At 39.3% G+C, this 25,856-nt stretch overlaps 1 protein-coding gene across 1 annotated transcript in view; it reads left to right on the forward strand.

The window, feature by feature from the left end:
• LOC105936748 (ubiquitin-conjugating enzyme E2 E2) overlaps positions 1–25,856 on the forward strand; it is a 54,008-nt gene that overhangs the window by 16,314 nt on the left and 11,838 nt on the right. The window contains exon 4 of the mRNA XM_012877715.3: positions 23,909–24,041. Within this exon, the coding sequence (XP_012733169.1) occupies positions 23,909–24,041 (133 nt within the window). The remainder of the gene's footprint in view (positions 1–23,908; positions 24,042–25,856) is intronic.

A 25,856-nucleotide genomic window follows, 5' to 3' on the forward strand; every position in this document is an offset into this window, starting at 1 on the left:
CATCTTCATGGTTTGTACCTTGGTTTTGCAAAGTTTCCATTACTTGCTGTTCACTCATTTCCGTTATTTTTATCTGTTTAAAACTAGGACTGTGCGATTTGATTAAAAAAAAAAAATCTCCGGTTTTCTTATACCAAATCCAAATTTGTTTTTTGTTTTTTTTTTTTTTACTATAACTCTCTCGGAAAGTTACATCAGTCGTAAAAAAAAAAAGTTATAAAGATATATTATTTTTCTAATTAAATGAATCAAACCGGTGACTTATGTCTGAGTTCCTCACTAGTTAACAGACGACAACCATGCACGCACACTCACCAATAGAGAAACCAATTAACCTAATAGTCATGTTTTTGAACTGTGGGAGGAAGCCGGAGTACCCGGAGAGAACCCACGCATGCACAGGGAGAACATGCAGAAAAATCCCAGGCTAGAGTTTGAAACCAGGATCCTTTTATTGCAAAACAGTGCTACCAACCGTGCCATTTGTCTAATCACCTACATGATTGAACACATTTCTTCTCCAATAAACCAGATGTTATTTTTTTTTCTCCTCACACACTCTCCTCCTGAACGGAAAATAAATACGTTTACTCCTACAGAACGAATGTGGCACACGTCGCCTGCCTTTGATTGATCCACCGAGGTTTCCGTTGTGGTGTTTGTGTGACAGTGAGCGCTGCCTGCCTGGATTCATGCGTGTCATCGAATTCTCAGTCTGGTTTGTGAGGTAGTCTTCTGGCAAACATTTGTCCACGGCGTTACCGATGGGTCCGTGGAGACGGCGAACAAGAGGCTCAGAGCTGCAGAACGATAACCCGAGGAAGACATGAGAGCAAATGGTCTTTTCAGCAAACTAGCAAATATGAAAAGTCTTGAGTGGATTCGCCTCTGCAGCCACAAATCAGTCCTCCTGCTAAAGAGGTTGAGAAATTACCTGTTTTTCATGTAGGGATTGAAACATTTATGCTCTTAGCTTACTGTTTTTAGTAATGTGATTAAAACAACAATGCGTGAAGAACATCCCAAGTGTCCAGCCATTCTCTGTACGACGGCTTAAAAACCTGCAAACCTTCAGGCTAATGCAGCGCCAGAGGAAAAGTTACAGCGCTGCACAGCAGATCTGGCAGCTCAGCTTGTTCTGATCACTGACCTTTTTGTTAATAAGTCCATTCCCTCGGTCACAACACCAAATGGTTGCACAGATTGCTTTTGCAGAAGTACCGGAGAGGCCGAGAAGGCTGTTTGTAATTATGGTGGAGTTGACTTTAGTGAAAGCCTGTAAAATATTAAGATCCTGCTTGTGGCTAATTTAGCTCATAAATTGTAAGACGCTGCAGTTTTGTCTCTGAGGCAATCTGTTTTTTTTTTTTGTTTTTTTTTCCTGGAGATCCCTGGTCTGTAAACCATTTAACATGTCTGCACAAATACTAACTTGTTTTACTGTAGAAAAGAAAATGTGTGTAATTACTCACTGACAGAAGCAGGTTGTTACTGCTTTCATCTTTCTGCAGAAATAAGAAAAATCTACTGTGCACATTAATCATGATTTAGGTCTATGGTGCCTGGAAAAAGTATCTGCCTCCTCACATATTTATCTATTTTTGCTCTTTTGTCACACTTAACTGTTTCAGAGCAACAAACAAATGTTAATGTCAGACGAAGCCAACCACATTAACTAGTAAGTGCAACTCACAAAAAATGTAGTTAATTAAAAAAATAAACTCAACATGGCCTTGACTGCAAAGATGATCACCTACCCTGTGAAATCTGTATTCCCCTGTTTGATTGTGTGCCTCTTATCTTGGTTAAGGTCAGCGTTCATGATTCAACAATAACAAAGAGATTGGGCAAAAGTGACATACAAACTCAGATATGACCAAAATGAACAAAGAGGCCTGTTTCACAATCCTACTGATTCATTAGACCTGATGTCTTCAACACTGGTCATACGCTATTACCATACAACATAGAAAGTATTCCTAGATCAATGTGAGCTTCTGTGCTTTCTGTATCTCTGCTCTGTCTTCTCTAAGCCCCAGTGGGTCGAGGTAGATGACCGTCCATCCTGGGTCCCCTCCTATTCAACATTTACATGCTCCCTCTAGCTCAGATCATAAAAACATCATCAGCTACCATAACTATGCAGACGACACACAGCTCTACATCATCATGTCACCAGGTGATGATGAACCCATTCAAGCGTTGAGTAAATGCTTAGAAGAAATTGCACGGATGTGCCAAAATGTTCTACAGGTGAATAAAAAGAAAACTGAATTAATAATTTCTGGACCAATAGAGGAGCGATCAAGAGTTAGCACACAGCTTCAGCTAAGAACCACTGCCTGAAATCTAGGTGTAATGATGCCTCTGACCTGAACCTCCAAAAGGATCTAAACACAATTACAAAGTCGGCTTTCTATCACCTGACGAACATTTCCAGGATTAAAGGGTCAATGTTTGAGCTTCTGTGCTTTTCTGTGTCTCTGCTCTGTCTTCTCTAAGCCCCAGGTGGGTCGAGGCAGATGAGCGTTCACACTGAGCCTGGTTCTGGTTCTGCTGGAGGTTTTTCTCTCCACTGTCGCTTCATGCATGCTCAGTATGAGGGATTGCTGCAAAGCCATCAACAATGCAGACGACTGTCCACTGTGGCTCTACGCTCTTTCAGGAGGAGTGAATGCTGCTTGGAGAGACTTGATGCAACCTGCTGGGTTTCCTTAGAGAGGAAACTTTCTGACCAATCTGTCTGGAGGATTTGAATGTATCATGCATTGGTGTTTAAAAATAAAATTGAATTGAAAATTTAATTGAATTTGTCCTCAGGACCCACTATACTGCATGTTTTAGGTGTTTCCCTGCCCCTTCACATCTAAATTGGGGATTAGCAGGATTAGCAGGGCTCTGCAGCCCTTGATGGCTGCTAAGGGGGTAATGCAATCATTTGATTTAGATGTGCTGCAGCAGAGACATGTCTGAAACATGCAGGGTGTTGAGGACCAGGGTTGAAGACCTCTGCCTTAGAGTTTGGGAACTGAATTTAGGAGTCACAAATGTAACTTTTTGGCAGTTGTCTGTCCCCGTTACTTTTTGATTAAGGATGGTGTTTTAGAAAAACAACATCATACCTATTGGCAAACATGGTAATGGTAGCATGTAGGGCTGAAACAACTAACTGGATTAATGGTAATTAATCAACTATTGAAATAATCAGCAACTGATTTAGTAATGGAATAATCATTAACTGGAGTATACAGAGTCTAAAACAAAAATCCAATTTACTGAAATTAGAACACACTCAGCAATTAAGCCAAAACTGTACAACAATTTATACTTTTTAAATTGTAGGATGAAAACATCCTACAATTACTTCAGAAGTCCTCAAGTGGCATCGTTTTAGATTCACCTGTTCAAATGTTGTTGAAAATTTCCCATTGAAACACCTTTTACTATCTGACTAGTAATCTGTTAATTGTAAAAATAGTCAACAGATTAATCAGTGAGCAAAAATAATCATGAGTTGCAGATCTAGTCGTGTGTGGGTGTCTCTTTTTAGATTGATTAATCAAAAAAATACCAATTGATTACTAAACTAATTGATTGCTGCAGTCCTAGTCTGTGATCTGGGGCTTCTTTGCTACTTCAAGACCTGAATAATTTCAAGTCCACCCCAGAATACCTTTTTAAAATGGTTTTGGAGTGGCCTAATCAAAGTTCAGACGTAAATCCTATTGAGAAGTGGTTGCATAACCTTAAACGGGTAATTTTTCCACAGTAACGTAAATGAATCACTCAATTATAACAAATGCTTGATGACAGTTACGGCCTTCGGGGTGGCACAACCAGTTATCAGGTTTAGAGGGAAATTAAAATGTGTTTAACAACCAGAAACAGGTGTGAGGAAAACAAAAGCATGGAGACAGTTTTAAGGGGGCAAATACTTTCGTCATAGCACTAAAATTTCAACAGATTTCAAATCTTTAACTCGTGCAATTTCAATGTTGTATGGATAACTTTAATATGTTCCTTGGATAGATAAATGAGGCTGTTAAGACTGCTGGAGTTGTGCTTTCTTCATGCTAACCGTGTGTTTTATGGTAATTTTTGTGTATTTTAATGAGTAAATCCTTGGCTAGAGGCAATCATTTGCGCTGCGTCAGACCCTTGAAGCATTCAGCTGCACACATGCTGCAGAGGAGAAATGCTTACTACGGTGAAATATGCCGTAACTCACAGGCATTTTGCAGAATTGCAAAGGAAAGCTGAGCATAATAGACGGATCCCCTGCTCTATTTACTACTTGGCTTTAAACCTCACCAAATGCAAACTTCCTCAATAAAAGGCAGCTTCTTCAAGCTCTCTATTACAACATATTCTGCCTCAGTTCAATACATCCTGCTCCTCTGATTGACTGAGCCTCAGCACGCAGGGCTGTCCCCTCTGTGGGAATAAAATTGTGTAATTCCCTTTTGGCTCGCAAAGCATGAATTCACCTACTCAACCATTTCCCTCGAAGCTGGATAAACTTTCCGGGCTGTAATTGCGGCATTCATTGTGCTGTTTAACAGTGAAAGGCCTGATTATAAAACAAACCATGTCATTTCAGAGCATAAGACAAGAGAACAGAGGAAGGAGGTGTCACCTCAGCTGTTGGGCTGCACAGTAATTGGTCTTGGGGCTCTTTCACGGTTGGGGGAAAAGAAGATTGCTTCATTAAAGTTCCTCTTCTGATAACCGCAGCAGCCACACTGATCTGAGCTGAGTGACTGTGCTTTCAGGAAGAAAGAAGCCTGCAGGGAGCGAACTGGAATTGCAAATAATGCAGATAATGGCTTTATTCGTGCTTAGCGGTATTCACAAGCTGCAAAACATACTGATTCGCTGTATGTTTTATTTATCACGCCCTGGGTGCGGTGTTTGCTCTGGCAGCTATTTACCCACTATAAACGGCTAGCTGTGCGACATGCAGCTTTAAGAGGGTGCCGGCTGTATGCTGTTAGTTTTGCTTACGTTCAAACGTGTGTCTGATTGAATAAATGTAACGCCACCTTTTCAGTATCAGACAGCAGAATGTCACTGGGGAAGGGGGGGGGGGCTGTAATGTCTCACTTCAGTAGCTGTTTTTCCATTACGGTTTTCATCTATGATTGAGAGAACCTGAACGGAAATGGCCAAGATTGATGCCCATTAGGGGGAATGAAGCGACTGTGGTGAATCTAATCTGAACTGGCAATGATTTAAATGAGTCATCAGCCATTTATGATCCAATCTGGTGCCACGGTGGACTGATATCACTGACTGGCAGTTTTCCACATACGATTTAATGTTCCTGCCATTTTCAAAGAGTAAAGTCATTGCTAAAGAGTAGCTCTTTTTGTTTTCCCCTGGGGACTTTCCCCTGTGTTTGTTTGTATATACAGGTTTTTGTGGCGACGCATATCTAGAGATTTTCTTTTATGGTACCTTTCATATCTCGTGTTTTTGTAAATTAATCTGCTCCTTCACTTTAGCGGCTATAAGTAACTGCTTTCGAAATATATATTCTGCCCTTCCTGCTGCCAGTGATCATTAATCATTTATATTGGGAGTAGGGATGCAAGGTATTAGGAAAACATGCGATCATACTGGCAAATGATGCAAAAGCAGTATTCCTGACAATAAATAAACAAATAATTAAAAATTGTTAATGTCCTCCTGGTTTGGGTCCATAGCAAACATAGACTCTGGAAAACGAGTAAAAACGACTATCCAGCTACTGCAGATTAAGTACATTTGGTTTCCATCTCAACAACAAGGTTTTATTTAGAAAGTTATTTCTGGCTTTAGCGTTGAAACAATGTGGCTGTAGTTACTTTATTGACTTGACAACATTACCATCTATATTTACCTCGTGAAGCTTATTATTATGCCGCATTATACAAGTGTTACCAATTATTTTACAGGCATAGGGTTTCAATGCATGGTGCTTAAATGAGCTAACACGTACTGCAGTACAGGCAGTTTTTGGTGATATGCATTTTGTCTACAATGATGTTGTTAAAAAAATAAAAAAATACAATGATGTTGTTATAAAGATAAATTAGCGCTATATTATGCGGCCCTAATTAGGAGCAGAGCTGACATCCAGCAGTATATGTAATTAACATTTTAAACTGTCTTTAACATGTTTTAATGCCGATTAGCACAGTTATAATTGTTTTTTTTGTTGTTGTTTTTTACACCTAATGAAATCCTTTCCTTAAATGCAGCTAACTTTTTTTTAATCAAACATGTTCCATATATATAAGTAATATATGTTCAGCCTTCATCGTATCTGCTGAAGTGAAGTTAGTCTGCTGCTCTTCTAACCTATAGCAAACTCCTCCATTACTTTCCCTTTGAAGCACCAGACAACCAAAGCTGTAAAACAGCAAAAGAAGTGAAATATCCAGCAGCGACATGCCACTGGAGGAAGTAATTTGCTTTTAAATACCTTTTTGTGCTTCATAAGGGAATTTTTTTTTTTGTCTTTCTTCAGTAGCAACGTCTACACTGAAGAGGTTTATTGTAAGTGGGAACTGGTAGAACTTAAATATGTAGCATCCCACCCACCCTAACAGCCTCCATTCACATATGCTCTACATCCAGAAAGCTGCGTAGTACTCGTGCTTTGGGTTGTCGCGTATATCTGTGCAGACTGGCCGCGAGACCATAGAAGCGCTGTAGACATTTATACTTGACAGGGATGCAGGTGCAGTATTCTCCAAAAACACAAGGGGCAGTACTCAACATAACGAGTGGAAATGCAGTAAGCAAGAGAAGAACCACTTGACATCACGTACCCAAAATGGCCGAGCACTGTATCATAAACAATCATGAACAATTGTTGGTGTGTTTATTGCAGCTAAACAGAGAAATAAACTAATATGGTATGTTCACTTATTGCATACAGAAAAATATGAAGATGGGGAATACAGTCTGTAAAGCCCATTGGGATCTATTTTTAATCAAAGGTTTAAATAAAAAAACACTGCTTTACTAAATACAAGCTGATGGCTTTACATACTTTGGGTTGTTGTTTTACACTTGATTTACGCTAAGTGATGGAAACAAGTCAAAATTCTTGCTTGTAGCCACAGATTTGGTCAATAAACTCACCCTTGAAGGTATGCCAATAATAAGTAAGTGTTGTTTTCAATCAGAATATACGGTAACAACGTGGCATTTAACAAAGTTGTGCCGCCTCAATCTTCTGTGCTATTTGATGTCAGTACAGGGCTGGGACGGCGTAGTTGCATCACTTTTGGCACGCCCTGTTTATGCATAAACGAGTATAACCCTTACTTAGGGCTGTCACTACCTCCTTCAGAGGCAGAACAGTGATTAGTTCACTTTTAACACTCATGACTCGATATTCATGTAGTTATTCCACTTATTACTGGAAGTAAATTTCATTAAAAAAAGTCTAACTACTTCTTTTACTGAAATAAAATAATGAGAAATGTAGCCCACACTGCCACCTTGTGGTTATACTGGCCTAGTAGTTTAGCTTTAAATCAGTTCATATAAAAGCACATACTTTATATTCCACTTTTGAAGCTTTTTTTTTTTTTTAGCAGGTTTACTTTCATGGTAAATAAAACCTCTGTAAGAGATATTTCCTCCCAAAAAAGTGATGACATAAATTAATTTTCTTGCAGAATGTATAAAAACAAGAACTACTCTCTGTGATTACTGGTAATAGTTTTAAGACGGTAATACTTTGGTATTAACTGACCATAATTTTTACCAATTTGAGTGGCTACAAATGTTGAGGAGGTGCTTTTCAAGTTGATTGAACGTGTCTGGGTCTGAGAAGTCATTTGGTTTTCCAAACGTGAAAAAAAGCCGCCGCAGAGTGGACTGAAAATGTCAAAACAAACACTGATTGTAACGTTGTTTGTGCTTCCAATGGCCACAGAGCAGGAAAAGAGGTCTTTCAGTGTTGCTCGTTTTCTCTGAGACTCTGTCTTATTATGAAGAGAAAACAGCAGGAAGATGAGGAATGATGGCCTCAGGGGGTTTTCACTGCAGTTTCCAAATGATGCCAGAGAAAAAAGTCTGGAAAGGCTGTCATTCTGATCAAGTTGACAAGTTGTTTTAAAGGGAAGAGTTATCTACTTTTCACGGTTTATTTAAGGTTGTAACTAAATATTTACATACACTATACAAAGACACTTTTTTTTCCATCGTCTGACATTAAATCAGACCTAACATTTCCTGATTGTTTTTCCTTAGTATTTTGCAGTCTTGCCTTTTTAAACTCTATAACTTGGATCAAATGTTGTTTCCTTCCACAAGCTTCTCACAATAGTTGGCTACCATAACCTTGCTGGACTTTTGGCCCATTTCTTCTGACAGAACTCCTGTAACTGAGTCAGGCTTGTTGGCACACATCTTTTAGGCTGTAAGTGCAAATTTTCTAGGAACTGGCCACTCCAATACACCGTCTCTGTTGTCTGTAAGCTTCTTTGGGACTCATTAATTGAATGGGGTAAGTGTCTGTCTCGAAGAACAGTTTACACCAAAGCTATGACCTCCTGGCTGATATCTTCCGATGTTGCTTTGATACTTCAGCATAATGTTATTTCCTAATTGTGACTTCTGCTTTTTGATGTGCACCAGTCTCCTACTGCACTAAAACGCTCCTACAACACGCGTCTGCTATCCCCGTACTTCAGTTTGAGTGGTAATATCAGGCTTGCCAGCTTCCCCTTTCTTCCTTAAAGTATAACATTGATCAAATGTGGTCAAACACTTCAGTTTTTGTTTCATCAGACCACAATCTCTTAAAAATTTGTCTCTAACAGGGTTTACATATGTGATCTGGCTTTTTTTTTGTGCTTCTTTTGGAGTGGATTCTTCCTGTCTGATTGGCCTCTCAGCTCATGTGGTACAAGATTTACAGCGGTGAGGATAATGATTCTGGTTTCTTATGAGCTTCAGTCAGAATCTTCACTAGGTTGTTTGCTTATTAATTTTTCACTGAAATGAAAAATGTCAGAGAGACCCAACCTGTCTCCTTCCTATGCATGATGCTTAGACATCCCCGTGCTGTTTATTGAGGAAATGTTGCATGAACAGCTGAACATGTCAACTCAGGCATCTGGCAATTGTACCCAAGGGTGAACCAGACTTGTGCAGGTTGATAATTCTCCCCGTAATGATTTTCCCATGATGTCACAAAAGGAATCGGTGTGTTTTGACGTGTTACCATAAAACAGATCCGCAGCTGTGCCTCCATTTATGTCAAACGTTGTGAATGAAGTCTACATCTGTTGCACGTTCTCCGCTTGCTTAATGACGTTGTAATCCCAGGGTGTGTTCACTTCTGACTTTGAATATGAAAAGAAATGGATAATATCTCAAGAATATCTCTTATTCAGGCATTTTGGCAAATCTAAATCCTTTTTGGTTATGCAGACTTAAAAAAGAAAAAAATAATCTTATGCATCATATGTAAACATGTGGTTTCAACTATATTTGAGATTTTTGAAGCTGGCTTTGGAATTGCAAAGAAAGGCTTCAGCTGGTGTCAAAATTGTAACTAAACCCCCCAGAAGCATTACTCTGGCACCATTTATTCCCACTGAAGGCTGCTGTGGTGGCACTAAAAAAAAAAAAAGACAAAAACTCGTTTGTTTCTGCCGTTTGCTGCAGCTTCCTTATTACTGTTGGATTTGTTTGCTTGCAGTGTGTCTTCTCTGGCCGGTCATTTCAACTTTGCACCACGCCATGCCTAAATTGAATGATGATTTTCCCCCCCCCGAAGACATTAAATTCACTCCTTCTCTTTCTGGAAATTTGATCAAAGAGAATGAATTTATCCAACCCCACGAACGTGAGCAAGACACGACTACCTCTCTTTTATCGATTTAACGTGATCCGTGTTGTCTGTGGGAATTGGCTCGGGGTGACGGTAACGCCAGGATGTGTCGGCGTTGTAGCGGAGATTAGATAAAGGTTATCCTTTGGCACCAACCTGGAGATCGGAATGACAATAAAATAAGATGGCAGGGATGATTAAATGAGCAAAGGACCTTTCAGGCTAGGATACTGTACTGCTTCTTGGAAAGGAAAGGTCATTTTAATATATATGGAAATGATTACTGCTGTCTGTGATTATGGAGCATGACACGGGTAATTTAGGGAGTGGGGGTAAAATAAGAAAGACAATGTAAGCCGGTTGAACGTTGGTGTGACACGAAATTACTCCACACGCACATTATATGAACCGCTTGGTTAAAAAGCCGACTTGTTCTCTCTATTCTAAATGAAAATAAGAAATGTCAGAGGAAGGAACCGAGCTCAGAGAAAGGGGAGCAGTGTGTGTTTGTGGTTAAACTCTATTTTTGGTGCTCTGTTGTGGAGGAGCCAGCCCAGCTGTCGAAGTGGTTTCCTGCATGAGTGTAATCTCAGAGGACAGGGCCGTGGTGAGATTCTCACAGACACCCGCGCTCTAATGCATCCCCGACCCCTGAAACAAATGACCCAAATACTGGCTGAATCAAGGCGTTTGGCCAACGGCGGCCTGCAGATGTAACTCCATGTACACAGAGGTTATTGTCTTTTCTTTTGAGCCTAAACCAAAGTCTTTATGTCGCACCGATCCAGCTGTTGGTGTGATGGATTTGTGAAGAAAAGAGCTGTGTGAAAGTTGATGGATAATAATCATCTGTCGGCGTCTCCTTCAGGCGTTGGGGCTGGAAGATAATTGATGTTTGTTATTCTTAGGCCTCGTTGTTGACTTTGTACACACCAGCAAAAATGACAAGGCAGGGTCATGATGTGTGCCAATATTAGCCTTTTGGTTTTATGCCCCTCTTACAAAGTTGACACAGTATACAAGTATTTTATCCCTTTTTAACTTTTTCACCTTTTATTGTGTTACAACCACACACTTTGATGTTTTTTGTTGCGATGCGTTATAAACAAACACAAATGAAGCACACGATTATGAAGCTGAAGGAAGATAATTTGTGGTATTCCACATTTACGCAAATCTGCAAACTGCAGTGCACATTTGTTTTCGACTCTCTTCATCACTGACGCCCCAAAATAAAATCCAGTGCAACCAGATGCCTTAATCTGGCACTGCATGCACAATCTAATCTTAGTGTAAACAGCTGTTCTCTGGGGGCCTAAGAAGTTAGTCAGAGAAGATTATTTAACAAACAAGAAGAGCAAATGAAATTTACAACACATCAGGGGCAAGGTTGTACAGAACTTTGAAGCATTATTAGCTTAAATATCCCATGCTTTCAGTCCATCATCTGAAGCCATTACAGCCATGTAGGGGACACAGCAAAAATCCTCTGGTCAGATGACGCCCAATTAGAATGTGCAAAACGCTGTTTGGTGGGAAAACTAACGGTGACCATTATCACTTAACACACCACCGCCGGCATAGTAAAACAAGGCAGTGGCAGTTCATGTTGTGGGAGAGGCTTGTCTTCAAGAAAACCCGAAGAAAACTTGTTGGAGGCAGCAACACACACGGGTCTGGATCCGGATGTCAAAATACCACAATTTTAAACTCGATACTGATGGTTTAAAAATAAAAAAACTCAATGTTATTTTTGGTTCCGTGGCAATGGGTATTTCTGGTTGAGCACAAATAATCAACCTTGCCTGCAAGCTGAATTTGCGCAGTATTTGTGTATTCACACACACACGAGAACCCATCTTATCCCGCTCCTTTCTTAATCGTTTAGGCCCGGACCACAAAACGGGTCGGCCAATCAGGTTGCAGTTTTATGGTATAAGGCGGGACATACTAGCTGTGACGAAAGCAAGAGCTGCAGAGCTCACAGCCGAACCAACATAAACCTTTGTTAGGCAGGCACTAGGTGTCGCTTCGTCCAATCAGCTCGGAAAGTTCTGCTGCATGTGACTCCCTTCCCCGAATGGATTTGATGGCAAAAGTCCCAGAATGAGTCCCAGCAGTCTCCGTGCTACACACTATCAATTTTGGCTTGGTAGGTCAGCAAAACGTGATTGTTTACAATTTGACAATTATAAATAAGGGCAAAACCAAAAAGTAGGAGACAGTTCAGCCCTCATTTAGAGAAATGTATCATTTGTCACGTCCATGTTTGGCAAAATAATAGACAAGATAACACTAATAGTATTCAGTTAAATTTTATTTATCTAGCACCAATTCACAACAAATGTCATGGTACTTTACAAAGTCAAATTCCATAGAATGATCCAGACAGGTTGGTCAAAAAGTTTCCTGGAACCTCAGCAGTATAAGTGTTAATATCCTTTATTGAAGTTTGTACCTCTGATTCTGTCATACAGTTATTTTATTATAATTGCTTAAAATTACTGTGCCACTGTGTTCTTCTCAATTTGGTGTTGATGCAAATACGTTTTACCACTGAGGGACGAATTCAGACTGAAAGACCGCCCTCATTGGGCTGTCCATGTCTGTGAAGCTAATATTGAAACCGACAGCGTTAGCTCATCTTGTCCAGTAGTTATACTACTTCGCTGCTGCAGATACAGGAGCTTTACTGATCTTCTTATCTTGCTCTCAGATGTCATTGTCACAGCCTTACCTTGTAGCGTTTAGCTTTTTTTTTCCTGATCAGGAAAGTTTCTCAGAATAACAGTCTTTGTTTGTTTTGTCATTAAAGAGTGTTTTTCTGACTGAACTCGACATATCAGCAGAAGTTAAGAGAGTTATGGTTTATATAAAGTGGAACTGCAATGCTTCGGTCTGAATCCCTCATTGTTGTAGCTGAGTGCGTCTGTTATTGGAGCGCTGCGGCCAGAAGAAGAGCAGCAGTTTGGGTAAATGTGAATGGCTCCATTTATATTGATTTTGACACAAATGAGTATCTTTGAAATGTTCATTATTTTAGTATTAACTGTATAGATTTACAACCCTAGGACTCGGGCAGTGGTTGTTTTATAGGTATGGATGGGCAAGTTACCAGTATCAAGTTATAGAAATGGTTTCACTTCAACATTTCCACATAATAATGTTCCAGTTGTTGGAAGGGTTTTTATAAGAGCGTACAGGAGGAGCCAGAGTTTCCCCGGCTATATAGAGCACAGAAAAGCGCTGTGCTGCCTCTCTCCCACCTATTTATTACTTTGCACCGGTGAAAGAAGGCTGTCACACTTTTCCCTCTCTTTTACCAGACCAAGCAAAGGTTCTTTTTTTAATGTCTTGTAAAATAGCCAATTAAATTTTTAAATGTCATTATTAGAAAGAAAAACTGTAATAAATGTATTAGAAGCAATGACGTTAACGGTAAAAGCAGTAAGGTAATGTACTTTTTAAATGTTGTGATACCATAATGCTGTGCTAGTTTAACTCAGGGTTATCGCACCCTGAGGATCTCGTATCATCCCAAGTTCAGGGGGAGTGAATACTTTTTAAATGAGGTGAAAGTTGATGAGTTTCTGTGAAAAGAAGGCGTCCATCAGAGAGTTGCAGCTTTATCTCATGGAATCATAAGCTTAAGCTGCAGCTTTTCCCACATCACTCACTGCCTCCAGATGAAATCTTTTGCAAACACACTGATGAGCTGACATTTGCTTTATTTGACACCGCACTGTTCACCTCTCCCAAAGCCCTGAGCCGAGTGGGAGGCGGTCGGAGTGGTAATGAGACCTAAGCCAGCTGCAACAAAGCAACACAAGAACGCCTGATCACAACATCTCTGAGCAGTAGTTAGCGATGGCATGAACAGTCACTTATTGACTTAGCCTTTATGCACCAACTTTCTGTAGATGTCAGATACCCTACAGCTGTGAGGATGTCTGCTGTTCCCACTCATCTCTATCTTTGGATGGTATAAGTTACAATCATCTGCTGCCAGCCTTGAAATGAGTGAGTTTTTATTTCTAGACGGAATTATTAAAAGTCTGAGGTGTTTTATTTTTATTTTTACACCATGAGTCGGAGAGAGTTTTCAGTTGTTTGGGGGTTACTAAAAGTTTTAACTTTAGTGCATCGTTTGGGACTGTTTCAGGCTTGCAAAGCTAAGTCAACAGTTGTCACTGTGTCTGTGTTATAGTTAGAAGCAGGAAATGTTTCAGGAAAGTCATTCAGAGCCAGAGAGTGTACAAGGTCAGCCTTTAACCACTTTAAAAAACATTCACAGCAGTTATTGATCCGCTAGTCAAACTGTCCAATTACAAGCAAATATTGACAATTGTGAAGGGTTGACAGTGAAAGTCTGCTTGGTAGTTTTAAACAATAACATGGTACCCTGAAAAAGTGTTTCCAACACTACAGATATCAAATGTTTTTGTCACACTTAAATATTTCAGATCATCAGTTTTTAATATCATACATTAGAAGTTTAAAATCTGAGTAAATACAAAATAATTGACTCTTTACTTTTAAAAGGAAAAAAGCTGTCCAAACCAAGCTGGGCCCCTGTGAATATGTTATTTCCCCTAAACCTCATACATGTTTAATTTTAGGGCAGGGGTCACCAACATGGTGCCATGGGCACCAAGTAGCCTGTTCTTAAAAAATAAATAAATAAAAATATTAAAAGCACAATCCCGCAGTGAGCTGAATCTAAAACTTTATCTTATGCGGTTATTCTTCCTCTTTATTCACACTTGCATTTATATAGATTTAAAAATGACAATATCTATAACAAAGCATGAAAAATGTGTTCATGTTACGTAAAGTTAAGGTGAACTCTGACTCTTCTAGTTCAAAGATCAGTTCTGGTAGCCCTTCCTATGACACAACACCAATGAAGTAGCTCTCAGTTTCAAAAGGCCTGGTGACCCCTGCTGTAGGGAAACGCACACATTCTTCCTCTTTAGTGGACGTTTTAGCTCCTTTGAATCAAAACTGAAAACATTACCGTTTTCTACAGCTTTCAAAGATTGCGTAATTTAATTTCTGTCATGTGTTTTTTGTTTATTGCATTGGATACATTTTCCCTTTTTTTTTGTTTTTATGTATTTGCTGCTTTTTCTCCGTTGCATTATTTCATGTAAAGCACTTTGAATGACCCTGTGCACTAACTTTCAGTCAGCAGTGGTTTTACCCTTCGAAAGCTCCCATAGTTGCCAGTTTGGCCCGGTCACTTATCTTATTGTTGAATTACAAACCCTGACCTTATCTAATGCGCAAGAAGCCTACAGTGCTTTAAATGTTGGTCTGGGCTCTTTTGTGACCTCTTGGAAGAGTTGTTGATGCACTCTTGGAGTAAATTTGCTTGGTCGGCCACTCCTAGGAAGGTTCCCCCTCTCCATGTTTTCACCTGTTTTGAATAATGACTCTTATTGACATTGATGATAAAAAGGTTTCCTAAGCCTTTCTTGACTGATGTAAATGACTTAGTTTCTCTTCTACTCTTGAATATATTTAAGTGGGTGCGTGATGCTTTGCTTTTTGAGATCTTTTAGCCTCCTTCATGTTGCCAGACAGAGGATTTCCTGCCTCTACAGGTTTAGCCTTAAATATACCTGCGTGTGGCTGGTGAAATTGAACAAAAATATGATCTATCTGTTAATTTCTGATTTAAAAAGGCGGCAGCTTGCACATAGGGATGGTTGGTTTGGGCAACCTTTTACTTTAATACTTGAATTCTGCATATTGATTGACTGGGGGTATATGTCAGCTATTGAGATATGCTTGATGATCTGAAATAGATAAGACAAAAAAAAAAAGCAAAAGCAGAATGACTTTTCACCTTACTGTACATCAGTTTCAGGGTATTGCTGCAGGATGTCAGCTCTAGCTTAAAGTATGTGTTAAAAAAAGAAAAAAGAGAAGAGCACATAACTGAATTCTTCTGTAAAGTGAAATGCAGTTCCCTAAACGTGTGTGTAAATATATTTTATGGCTCTACGAATATATTAAAGGATTAAACGTAAATTTGCATGATGTATTACATAATCCAGTTGATTTTAGGTGTGGCGTCTCAAATCTCTGTGGATTTCAGCCCAGCTAGAAATATTATAGGCCCTCCTTTAGAGCGGGCCGATTTCAGAGGCTGTCCTGATTTAACCCATTTTAATACTTCATCCTGCATGGCCTGTCACTACATGCAAAAGCTGTGGTGTCATTTTTGAAGTTTGGTTGCTTGTGTTTATCTGTATGCATGGCAGCGTGCAACGCGGTACACTGTAGTTGTATTCTTCCTGCTCTTGAACTCCTCACATAATCTACAGTGGCATGTGGGGGAGTGGCTGGTGGTGCTGGAAAATGGCTGACGTAGCTGCGTCAGTTTATGAGCAGGCTTCAGGCATCGCTGCTGCAGTGTGAGAGGGCCCCGATAGTAGAGAAACTTTTGTAAGAGATTGCTGCAATAAAGCAGGGATCAACCATGATGCCAGTTTTTAAAGTTGCCTCTCGTGAAGAGGTTTTCCAACATGCAGTGCAGTTAAAGCATGGCTGTGATGTCCATTTAAAGTATTTATACCCCATAACCTTCTAAATTGGCACTTTGCAAATGCAAATATCAGTGTATTTCATTAGGTCCAACACAAAGCAGTGCATAATTGTGAAGATGAAGGAAAATTGTGCCATTGTGACATTTATTTTTTTTAAAATAAAGTGTCAAAGGTTTGGTGTGCTACCATCTTTACTCGGATACCCCTAAATGAAACCTATTCAGTGCCTTCAGAACTCATCTAATTACAAATTACTAGATAGTCTTTAAAAATAAATAAAGCTCATTTGGGAACATTGCACAAAACCTTAAGCAAACCATTCTCAGTTTAAAATATGAGGCCGTTTTCTTTAGCTAGAGCAAAGACTGATCAGAGTTGATGGGATAATGGATGGAGTTAAGTACAGAACAATCCTGGAAAAACCTGTTAGAAGCTGTAAAATTATGCATTATCACTCCTTTAAATTATTCTAATGATCCACTAGTTTGTGTTTGTCTGTCCTAAAACATTCTAATAATAATTAGGGCTGTGCGATTTTGCCAAAAATCTAAATTGTGATTGTGATTTAATTTTGACTTCTCTCTGCATTAACCACGAGCAACCAAAATGCCTTGTTGATAAAGACTATTTAAAACCAGAAATTGAGCAGTTTTTTTTTATTAATCAGATTATTCTTATTCAAGAGAATAGCTTATTAAACATAAAGTGCAAAGTGAACAAACGAGTCTTAAACAGTTTGACCCGTACTTAATGCTGTGGTGAGTGTTGTGTTTCATTAGGAAGAGAAGAGAAAAGGTTGTACTTCTTTATTGGACACTGCTTTATTTTGTTTGCTACATCTTGGATCACTATAAACATTTCTGACTCTACTTATATACGTTCTAACTGGGCCGATCGGTGCAGGTCGTTTCTCGCCAAAACGAAACCAAAAACAGCACAAATCACTTATAACGATATCGCACATTGGAAATATTCAGTACAGTTGAAACAAACTCCCCCTGGAGTACTTGAGCATTAAAACTATTCCTAATATGTTCTGCCCAGGCACAAAACATCACCATATGGGTGTAAACAGAGAAAAAGGAGATCTCTTCACTCGATGCCTCCCCTAAAAAGGAGGTTGATGTTGCACTGCTTAGCGTCTGTGGATCTCAGCCGGGGTTTGGTGTGGAGATGCAGGCAAAGGAGTGTGCACCCGGTCGCTCAGACAATTTGTTTGGCTTAAACAAATCAAACGGATCTTCCAGTTGAATTAAAGATGAATTAACGTTCATTTTAAGGCTGGACCTCCCTGGTGTAATACAGGGGATAACAGCTGATACAGCAAAACTTGGTCCTGCCAAGAATTTGATCATAGGCTGTCTTCGTGTCAAAAGCACGTGGAAATTTAGCTGAACGTCTTCTCAACACAGCGGGGCTGCACAGCATAAGGAAGATGTCTTTCTTCACTGTCGTTTTATGCCCGGTGTAACTTGATCTGTGGGCAGTCACCACCTTCTGTGGTAATTGGAGATGGAGATTGCTCCAAGCAGTTGTAGTCCCAATTGTGTTGCATGCAGGGAGTTGCAGTTTGTGTCATAATGGCATAACATTCCCAACGCCTAAAGGACATGTCTTATCAATTAATTGTTACATAGCCAAACAATAAATACCTCTGCAATTTGGAAATTGTGTTGTTTTTTTGAATTGCGATTATATTGCAAATGTGATTAATTGTCCAGCCGAAATTCAATTCAATAATATATACATGAAAATTGTAGTTGTAACTTAACAAAATGTAACAAAAAAAAATCAGGGGTATGAATAATTTTGCAAGACAGTGTATGTGTGAAATGTTGTTTGCTCAAGAATGGGTGTCCTTAATGCAAAGTTTCTGAAATGTTTGAACGGGAGGTTAAAAGCAGACACCTGACAAGAAAACGGACCAGAAAAACAAGTGAAAATCATGTTCAGCCTCCTGCACCATCGTTTATCTAAACCCAGCAGACACACCTGACAGGAACGGGCTCCAGCTGTGTGCTGCATGCGTGAAATAGCAACTTCTGAAAACACCCAAAGCTCATTCGCTATGTATTGTCCTGCATCCATGTGTGAAAACAGCTTTAGAGAGTTTTGAGTCAGTAACGGCTGCTTTGGTTTGGGCTTGATGTTTATCTCAGATGGCGAAAAACATTGGAATTTACCTAAAAATCAAAGTAAGAGTTGTATGAGTTGGACGGTTGTACTGGAACTGATTTTTCGATTGCAATGCAAATTGTAATTGACAATAAAATTTGATTGATTGATTAATTGAAAAGTTGAACTGGAATACTTTCTAGTATTCTTTCAGTACTTTTACTTACATATTAGGTACTTTTAGTATCTGATATGCAAGAATATAAGTCATCAGATGCCAGAATAATAGCAGGTTGGTTTTTGTTGGTCTGGATCATAATTTAAAAAAAAATTATAGTGCTATTTTTTTCTCTCTCACATCATGCTTGAGTTTAGCAATAAAAAACAAGACAAATTCTCTGCATAAGCGTCTCAAAAGATGTTGCAATGTCAACAAAATTAAGGTTCATTATTTCATCTGCAGAAGTCCAACGAAAGTCACAACATCCCTCCACTTTGTTTCTGTTCATGAGGAAAACATTACCTCTTCCCTGCTCCAAGCCAACCTCTGTTAAAAACCAGCAGAATCATGTAGGAACACGAACATGAGCAGTAGTTCCTGATGTGGTTTGTCTTTGCTTTATGATGTTATGACAGGCTCAAACTGCTAGCTATCACATGTCAACATGCGTCTCTGTGTGCGCCCACAAATCCTTTTATTCAGAGGTCGCTTCCCCTCACTCGGTTCAGTTTCTCCCTCTCTGGACGGAATACAGCAGCATCTGTTTGGACGAAAAACAAAACATGTAATTATGGAGTTTTTTGGTGACTGCTTTGTACTGCCAAAACAAATGAAATCTGTGACGTAAAGATCCCATTGTCTAAATAAACTTTCTAAGCTTTGTATACGTTTTGTGTTCTTTGCTCAAAAGGCTTTCCTCAGGCGTGTTTTCACACATACATTTACAGTACAACAAATAATTCAAGTGTTTTTAATATCAGGAAGAGTATTTATGCATTACTTTGAGAAATCTTGTGAGGAAAATGTACAATTGTGGCATATCAACATTAAGGCATTTTACAGATGTGTTGAGTACTGTGCACTGTCCAAAATAAATAAATCTTCACCTGGTTGTGAAATAATTCAAATGTAACACGAAGGGTAGAAGTTTGGAGTACAAACCTTCAACAGGGTCCACACTGTTAATATTTACTAAACAAAAGCAAGAGGTAAGTGGTAAAACTTTGTGTGGAAAACTAAGTCCACCCAGTAGGTAACTTAGGATCAGAGACCACCAAAATCACAGGTTCTTTCTTGACGTCCCCCCCCCCCCCCCCCCTTAGCTCAGACTAACAAACAAGATCAGTTTCCACAATTATACGGATGACGCACTGCTCTACATCACAATGTCACCAGCTGACCAGAAATCTACTTGAGTGCTGGCTAGATGCATAGAACAAAAAAAAAATACATGGATGTGCCATAATTTTCTTCAGCTGAATAAAAACAAAGCTGAAGTAATAATTTTGGTCCAAAGGAGGATAAGAGCTTCTGTTACTACAGCTAGAAACAACAGATCAGAGCCGAAATCTCAGTGTTGTGATGGACTTGAGAGACACATAAAGGGAGTCGCAGAGTCGGCTTTATATCACATTTCCAGGATTAAAGGACTAATGTCTCAACTGTATCTTGAAAAACTAATCCATGCGTTTATTTTTAGTAGAATTGATTACTGCAACGGTGTTTTCACAGGTCTGCCTAAAAAGTGGATTAGAAAGCTGCAGCTGATCCAGAACGCTGCTGCCCGCGTCCTCACTAAGACTAAGAAAGTAGAGCACATAACCCCAGTTCTAAAGTCCTTACACTGGCTCCCTGTATCTCAGAGAATAGACTTTAAAATACTTCTGTTAGTCTATAAATCCCTAAATGGCTTAGCACCTAAATACATCCCAGTCTTGTTATCAGTGCATCAACCCTCCAGACCACTAAGGTCTTCTGGCTCCAGCCTACTCTGCATACCTAGAACTAGAACTAAACATGGAGGAGCAGCATTTAGTTCCTATGCTCCACTTATCTGGAACAAACTTCCAGAAAACTGTAAAAGTGCAGAAAGCCTGGATTCCTTTATATCAAGATTAAAAACACATTTGTTTAGGATTGCCTTTGACTGTTCTAGTTGAACTGTTTACTTAAACATCATTAGTTTAGTCCAACTGTTTTTAAAGTTATTAATATTTTTCTTTTAGTTTCCATTTCCCCATGTTTTAATTGTTTAGATTTTCCTACAATTTATTCCAACAGTTTTTTCTTTTACTTGCTTTGTTCTGTTTTTTTTTTCTTCTTCTGTGTTTTAATTACGGCTGTATGATTTTGCCAAAAATCTAAATTGCGATATTTTTCATCTACAATTGCGATTTAATTTTGACTTTTCTCTACATTAACCACAAGCAGCAAAAATGGACTGTAGATAAAGATGTTTGTAAAAAAAAAAAAGAAAAAAAGACTAAAACAAGAAATGTAACTTTTTATTTATCAGAATATTCTTATTCAAGAGAATAGCTTGTTGAGTTGAATATCAACCCTTGTTGAACATAAAGCGCAACCAATGAACAAATCTCTGTATTAAACAGTTTGACCAGTAGTTAATGCTGTGGTGAGATTCCTGAAACTTTCTCGTAAAAAGTATTGATTGTATAAACTCTAAAACAACTGATCTAATTAGATTATCTCACTGTGGCACCTCTCTTCCTTTCCATGTGGAGGCAACCCCACTTTAAACACAGTACCGACACCTAAAGGACGCGTCAATTGTTACATAGCCAAAAATTGCAGACCTCTGCGATTTGGAAATTGCATTTTTTTTTTTAAATTGTGATTATATTGCAAGTGTGAGTAATTGTCCTGCCCTAGTTTTAGTCATGCAAAGAACTTTGCATTCTCCTTGTACTGAAATGTGCTACAAATAAACTTGCCTTGCCTTACCCCTTCTCTAGTAGCTGATTTTTCTTACTGACTTTATCAGTTGTGGACGGGTTTGGCCCCACCCTTCTTTGCTTCAGTTCGTTAAGATATGCAGACATTAATTTTTGGCACGCTTTCCAAATGTCCCGCCACAACATTCTAGTAAAGGTTAAGCGGTTAAATTTGATTGGACTCTTTATTTATTTATTTGCCACGCTGTTTAGAATTTGATGCAGCTTTGGATCAATGTCCCGCTTCTGACCCAGTTTGGTCTGACATTTTACTCTACACTACTGGTGGGTAGCTCAATGATCGCAGGGCGCCCATGTCCTGGTAGTTGAACAGCTGTTTGAATAAATATTTTAGACAAAAGATCTTCCTTTCCAGTAAAACTTTTTTTTTTGTACGCTTTGAATTCTCTTCAATGAAGGTAGGCAAGTCAAATTTGGGGATTATGTTAATCACGTGATTATGATATGGTTGAACATTGTAGTATTTCTGTCGTTTTTTTGAAATCCTGGATAAGTCGTATGAAAATAATACTAGTGTGTTTTCCCAGTTTTCACAATAATAGTTTGTAGAACAGTTAGCATTTAGCTTGTTCAAGTTAAAATTAATCAGTGTTTGTGTCCTGACACCGAGCTCTGTAAACCCAAATATTATACATTTTCCTTTTACTTCCTTAATTTTTTGACTTTTAAGCTACATAATTAGCCTATACCCACCTCCCGCATCTCGACTAATAAGATACTCTCATCTCCAGGGGTCTCCTCTGTTTTAGCTATAAAGCAACTTCACTTTATTGGAAGAATAGATGATTCAGTCTCTGCTTCAGCCACTATTGATCCATTCACTTCATTCACCCACCAACCTTATTGTATTGTTACTTCTGCCTATTTGATTGTCTATTTGTCTCTGTCGTCAGTTTTTTTTGTTGCAGCAGGGATCTGTGAGAATTGACATTTCAATTTGCCCATATGTCTGACATATCCAGCAAAATTTGCAATGAAGTAAGCTAAGCTTGTCAAGAGTCATTTCTTAACAGAAATTCTGTCATTGTCTGAATTACGGCATACTTAAGTGATTGAATTTATCTGCATACGGAAACTTTAAAATGACCTGCTAATGTCCCGTTAGTTGCTCAGCAGAAAAGCCCAGTCTGTGACATGTCTACTTCTTTATCTGATTGTATAGCAAGTAACAGATTTTAATGCCAGTGGGCATGAAGCGTCATTATTGGGGAAGTCCACCCTAATCTGAATCGACCATAACGAGTGCTACTGTTCTAGTTCTGGTTCATTCAGATGCAGCCCTAGAGTGATCGACTCTGTCATTCTACAAGGAGATGGAGACTTTCTCTGGTTTAAAGGCAGAAACTGTTGCTTTTCCGGGGTCATTGATGTTGTCTTTCCATCTTGGCATCATGTCAACACACACCACTTCACTTTGACTTTGGCTTTGTTTGTCAAAAGATGACTGTGGAGTGTGTTGCACATGTTTGTATACGCTCGGAGGATACATTTAAATAATGTCACAATCTGGTAAAGACCAGAACATTTTTATTATGTTCGGCCGAGTGAAAAGCCGGAGTGTTAAAAGGGTTGTTCCGTCTGTGAAGTGGTGGGAAAAGTGGATTAGTTTCAAGTTGGTGTTTTTAATCTGTTGTCCAAGCCTGGCTGTTAACAGTTGTGCAAGGCAGTCAGACAGACTCATTCATGAAATATCTCAACCGCGTTATTGGTTTAAATAAAAGCAGTGATCTTAGAAGCTCGAGTGAAAGCGGCATAGTTTGTCCGCACATCTGCCAGCAGCTGATGGTCCAACTTAAACACCAGCCGTTGTAATTACATGAAATCGGAGGGGTTGTTCATTGTTCCCGGCTTTGTGATCTGGAGATTGTTCCGGTCTTTCTCTGGCTTTATGCCAGATCAAGGTCTTACCACAAACAACAGGATGTGTGAGTGTGTGTGTGAGTGTGTGTGTGTGGGAGGGAGTCCTGAAATATGGAAATGGCATTAATTACTCATCCTTTGTAACAGATGTGACCTTGAGCTTTCACAAAGCATAAATATTCATACAAAGACAAAAATAAAATGTGGTTTGAGTGTGAAATCTTTTTTTTAACTGAGCAAGTACTATTTTATTTACCGACTAATTGTATTTAGCTTTGTAGGCAATTTTGAATAAAGTGCTCCTGAGGGTTTGAGGCTCTGGGAATCTTATCTTTTAACCCAAAAGTTAAAACATTATCTTCATTCCCTAAAACTTACCCTTTAAACTAAAATCTGTCACTTCCATGGTTCCAACTCTCCACAAATCTCCAATATTAACTTGTCAGAAGACGGCATTGTCCCACCCCAGCTGATCCTTTTTCTCCTCCAAATCTCTGTCAGTAGGATGCTGGTTCTTATGCTCTTTGCAGATTAATGTACTAACCAGTCTTTTGTTTTGATTCCACAGCGCCGGCCCTAAAGGGGACAACATCTACGAGTGGAGGTCGACCATCCTGGGCCCGCCGGGCTCCGTGTACGAGGGAGGGGTCTTCTTCTTGGACATCGCCTTTACACCTGACTACCCATTCAAACCCCCCAAGGTCAGTGGCTTTATAACATGAGCTGTAGAAATGTGACTGACTGACTGGGCGCAAACAGTCTGGAGAGTAGCGGGTGTTGAGACACCGATTTTCCTTTTATTTAAAAATAAATAAATACGCATTTCGTGTGGAAGACCAACTTTCAAACACATTTAAACAAAGTCAGTCACTTCAGATGGACGTTGACACTGTGACTGTTTTCTCCAGTAGGTTTTTTCCTGTTAAAGGAAGAAGTTTTCCTTTCCACTGTCTCCACATGCATGGTCTCTATGAGGGATTGCTGCAAAGTTATCAACTTGGTCAACCGTGAGAACAGACAGGGTTTTATTTAAAGTTATTAACTGTACTTGACTGCATTATTTTTGTCTGTCTACATGCTCGGATTGAATTGACTGTATATAATTAAACAGGATAAAAATTCAGCTTGTAGTCTATTGCTGCAAATCTGCATTAAACCACCTCCTTATTCCTCTTATGCCATTCAGTATAGTTTCCACATACACAATGATTTAGTGAAGCCACTTCAGGGTTTCCTGTGATGATGTCATCGTGTAATTTGCATATTCATACATTTGTGACCCAGGCTGTAAGAGCGATTTGCCAGGAAAGAAAACGTTGTTAAAAGTAGTGATTCAATGTGTTTGGAAGTAGAAATAACCCTTATAAAAGGCTTTATGAATTTTAATACATTGCCTGAATCCACACTACATAAAGCAAACTGTGCCAAAAAGGCAGGCACACAAAGCGAACGAGGTGAAAAAGTGATTGAAGCTGTGTGTGAATCAAATTCAGGGAAGTATTTTAGTGCAATAGTTTAAAAAACAAAATAGATTGCTTTAAAAACTTTAAAACTTTACGTGACGAGGCAGCAGTAGCTGTGGTGTGCCTGTGAGACAGCGCTGAGGGAAGTGGGGACTCCCGCAGCAGCTCTTTCTGCTGCCTCAGAGACTCCAGAACGACCATCGCTTTCGGTAAAGTCGCCATTAACGCAAGTTGCTAGACTTGTTGCTAGTCGCTTTTTGAAAGAAAATTACTAGAGGGGTGTGAAAAGAGCACAATTTTTACGACAGTGTCACACTATAAACTGCCCGACGCCAAAAAGTCTTCAAATCAAACTGTTTCATATGTGACACGGCGATTGATACGCTGAGCCTCTCCAAGCAGGCGGTCGCAAGGACAGATGTGCACTGGGTGCCTGTTGGAAAAGAAATGGCTCTAAATGCTAAGCTATTGAAACATTTAACCATCCCTTCTCCCGCTTCGTCCCACTGGGAAAAAGTGAAGAGATTATAAGAATTTGTCACAAAAAAGTAGACAAGAGGTGCGCTTGACTACAAAGGTAAAAGGTCTGGAGAGAGTCCGCACGGCTCACAGTCGGCGCACAACACGCCCAATTATGTGGGAGCTGTAATATCGTGTTTTTATCAGTAAAGCACACAGAGAACCAACTTTAGTTTAACAACTGTGTTAGTCTGTTTATTAGTTCTTCTTCTGCTCTGAGACCTCAGCAGGACAAAAACAAAACAAAGCGCCAAGCTCCCCCTAGTGGTCGGAGGTATGGATGCATCATGCATCACAGGAGCCTTCACACTCCAGTCCTGGAGATGAATTATTAATAGGGCTGAACAATTTTGGAAAATAATCTAATTGCAATTTTTTTTCTTAGTATTGCGATTTAATGCGATTTTTTTTTTTTTTTTTTTTTTTTTTTTTTTAATTTATCATGTTTTAAAATATATACAAACAACAAATCAATTTGTTTCCTCACCATGTGGATTAGTTGCTAAAAGACCCACAGCATCTAAACTCAGAGCA

The sequence above is a fragment of the Fundulus heteroclitus genome, chromosome 3, assembly GCF_011125445.2.
Source record: "Fundulus heteroclitus isolate FHET01 chromosome 3, MU-UCD_Fhet_4.1, whole genome shotgun sequence".
Lineage (NCBI taxonomy): Eukaryota > Metazoa > Chordata > Actinopteri > Cyprinodontiformes > Fundulidae > Fundulus > Fundulus heteroclitus.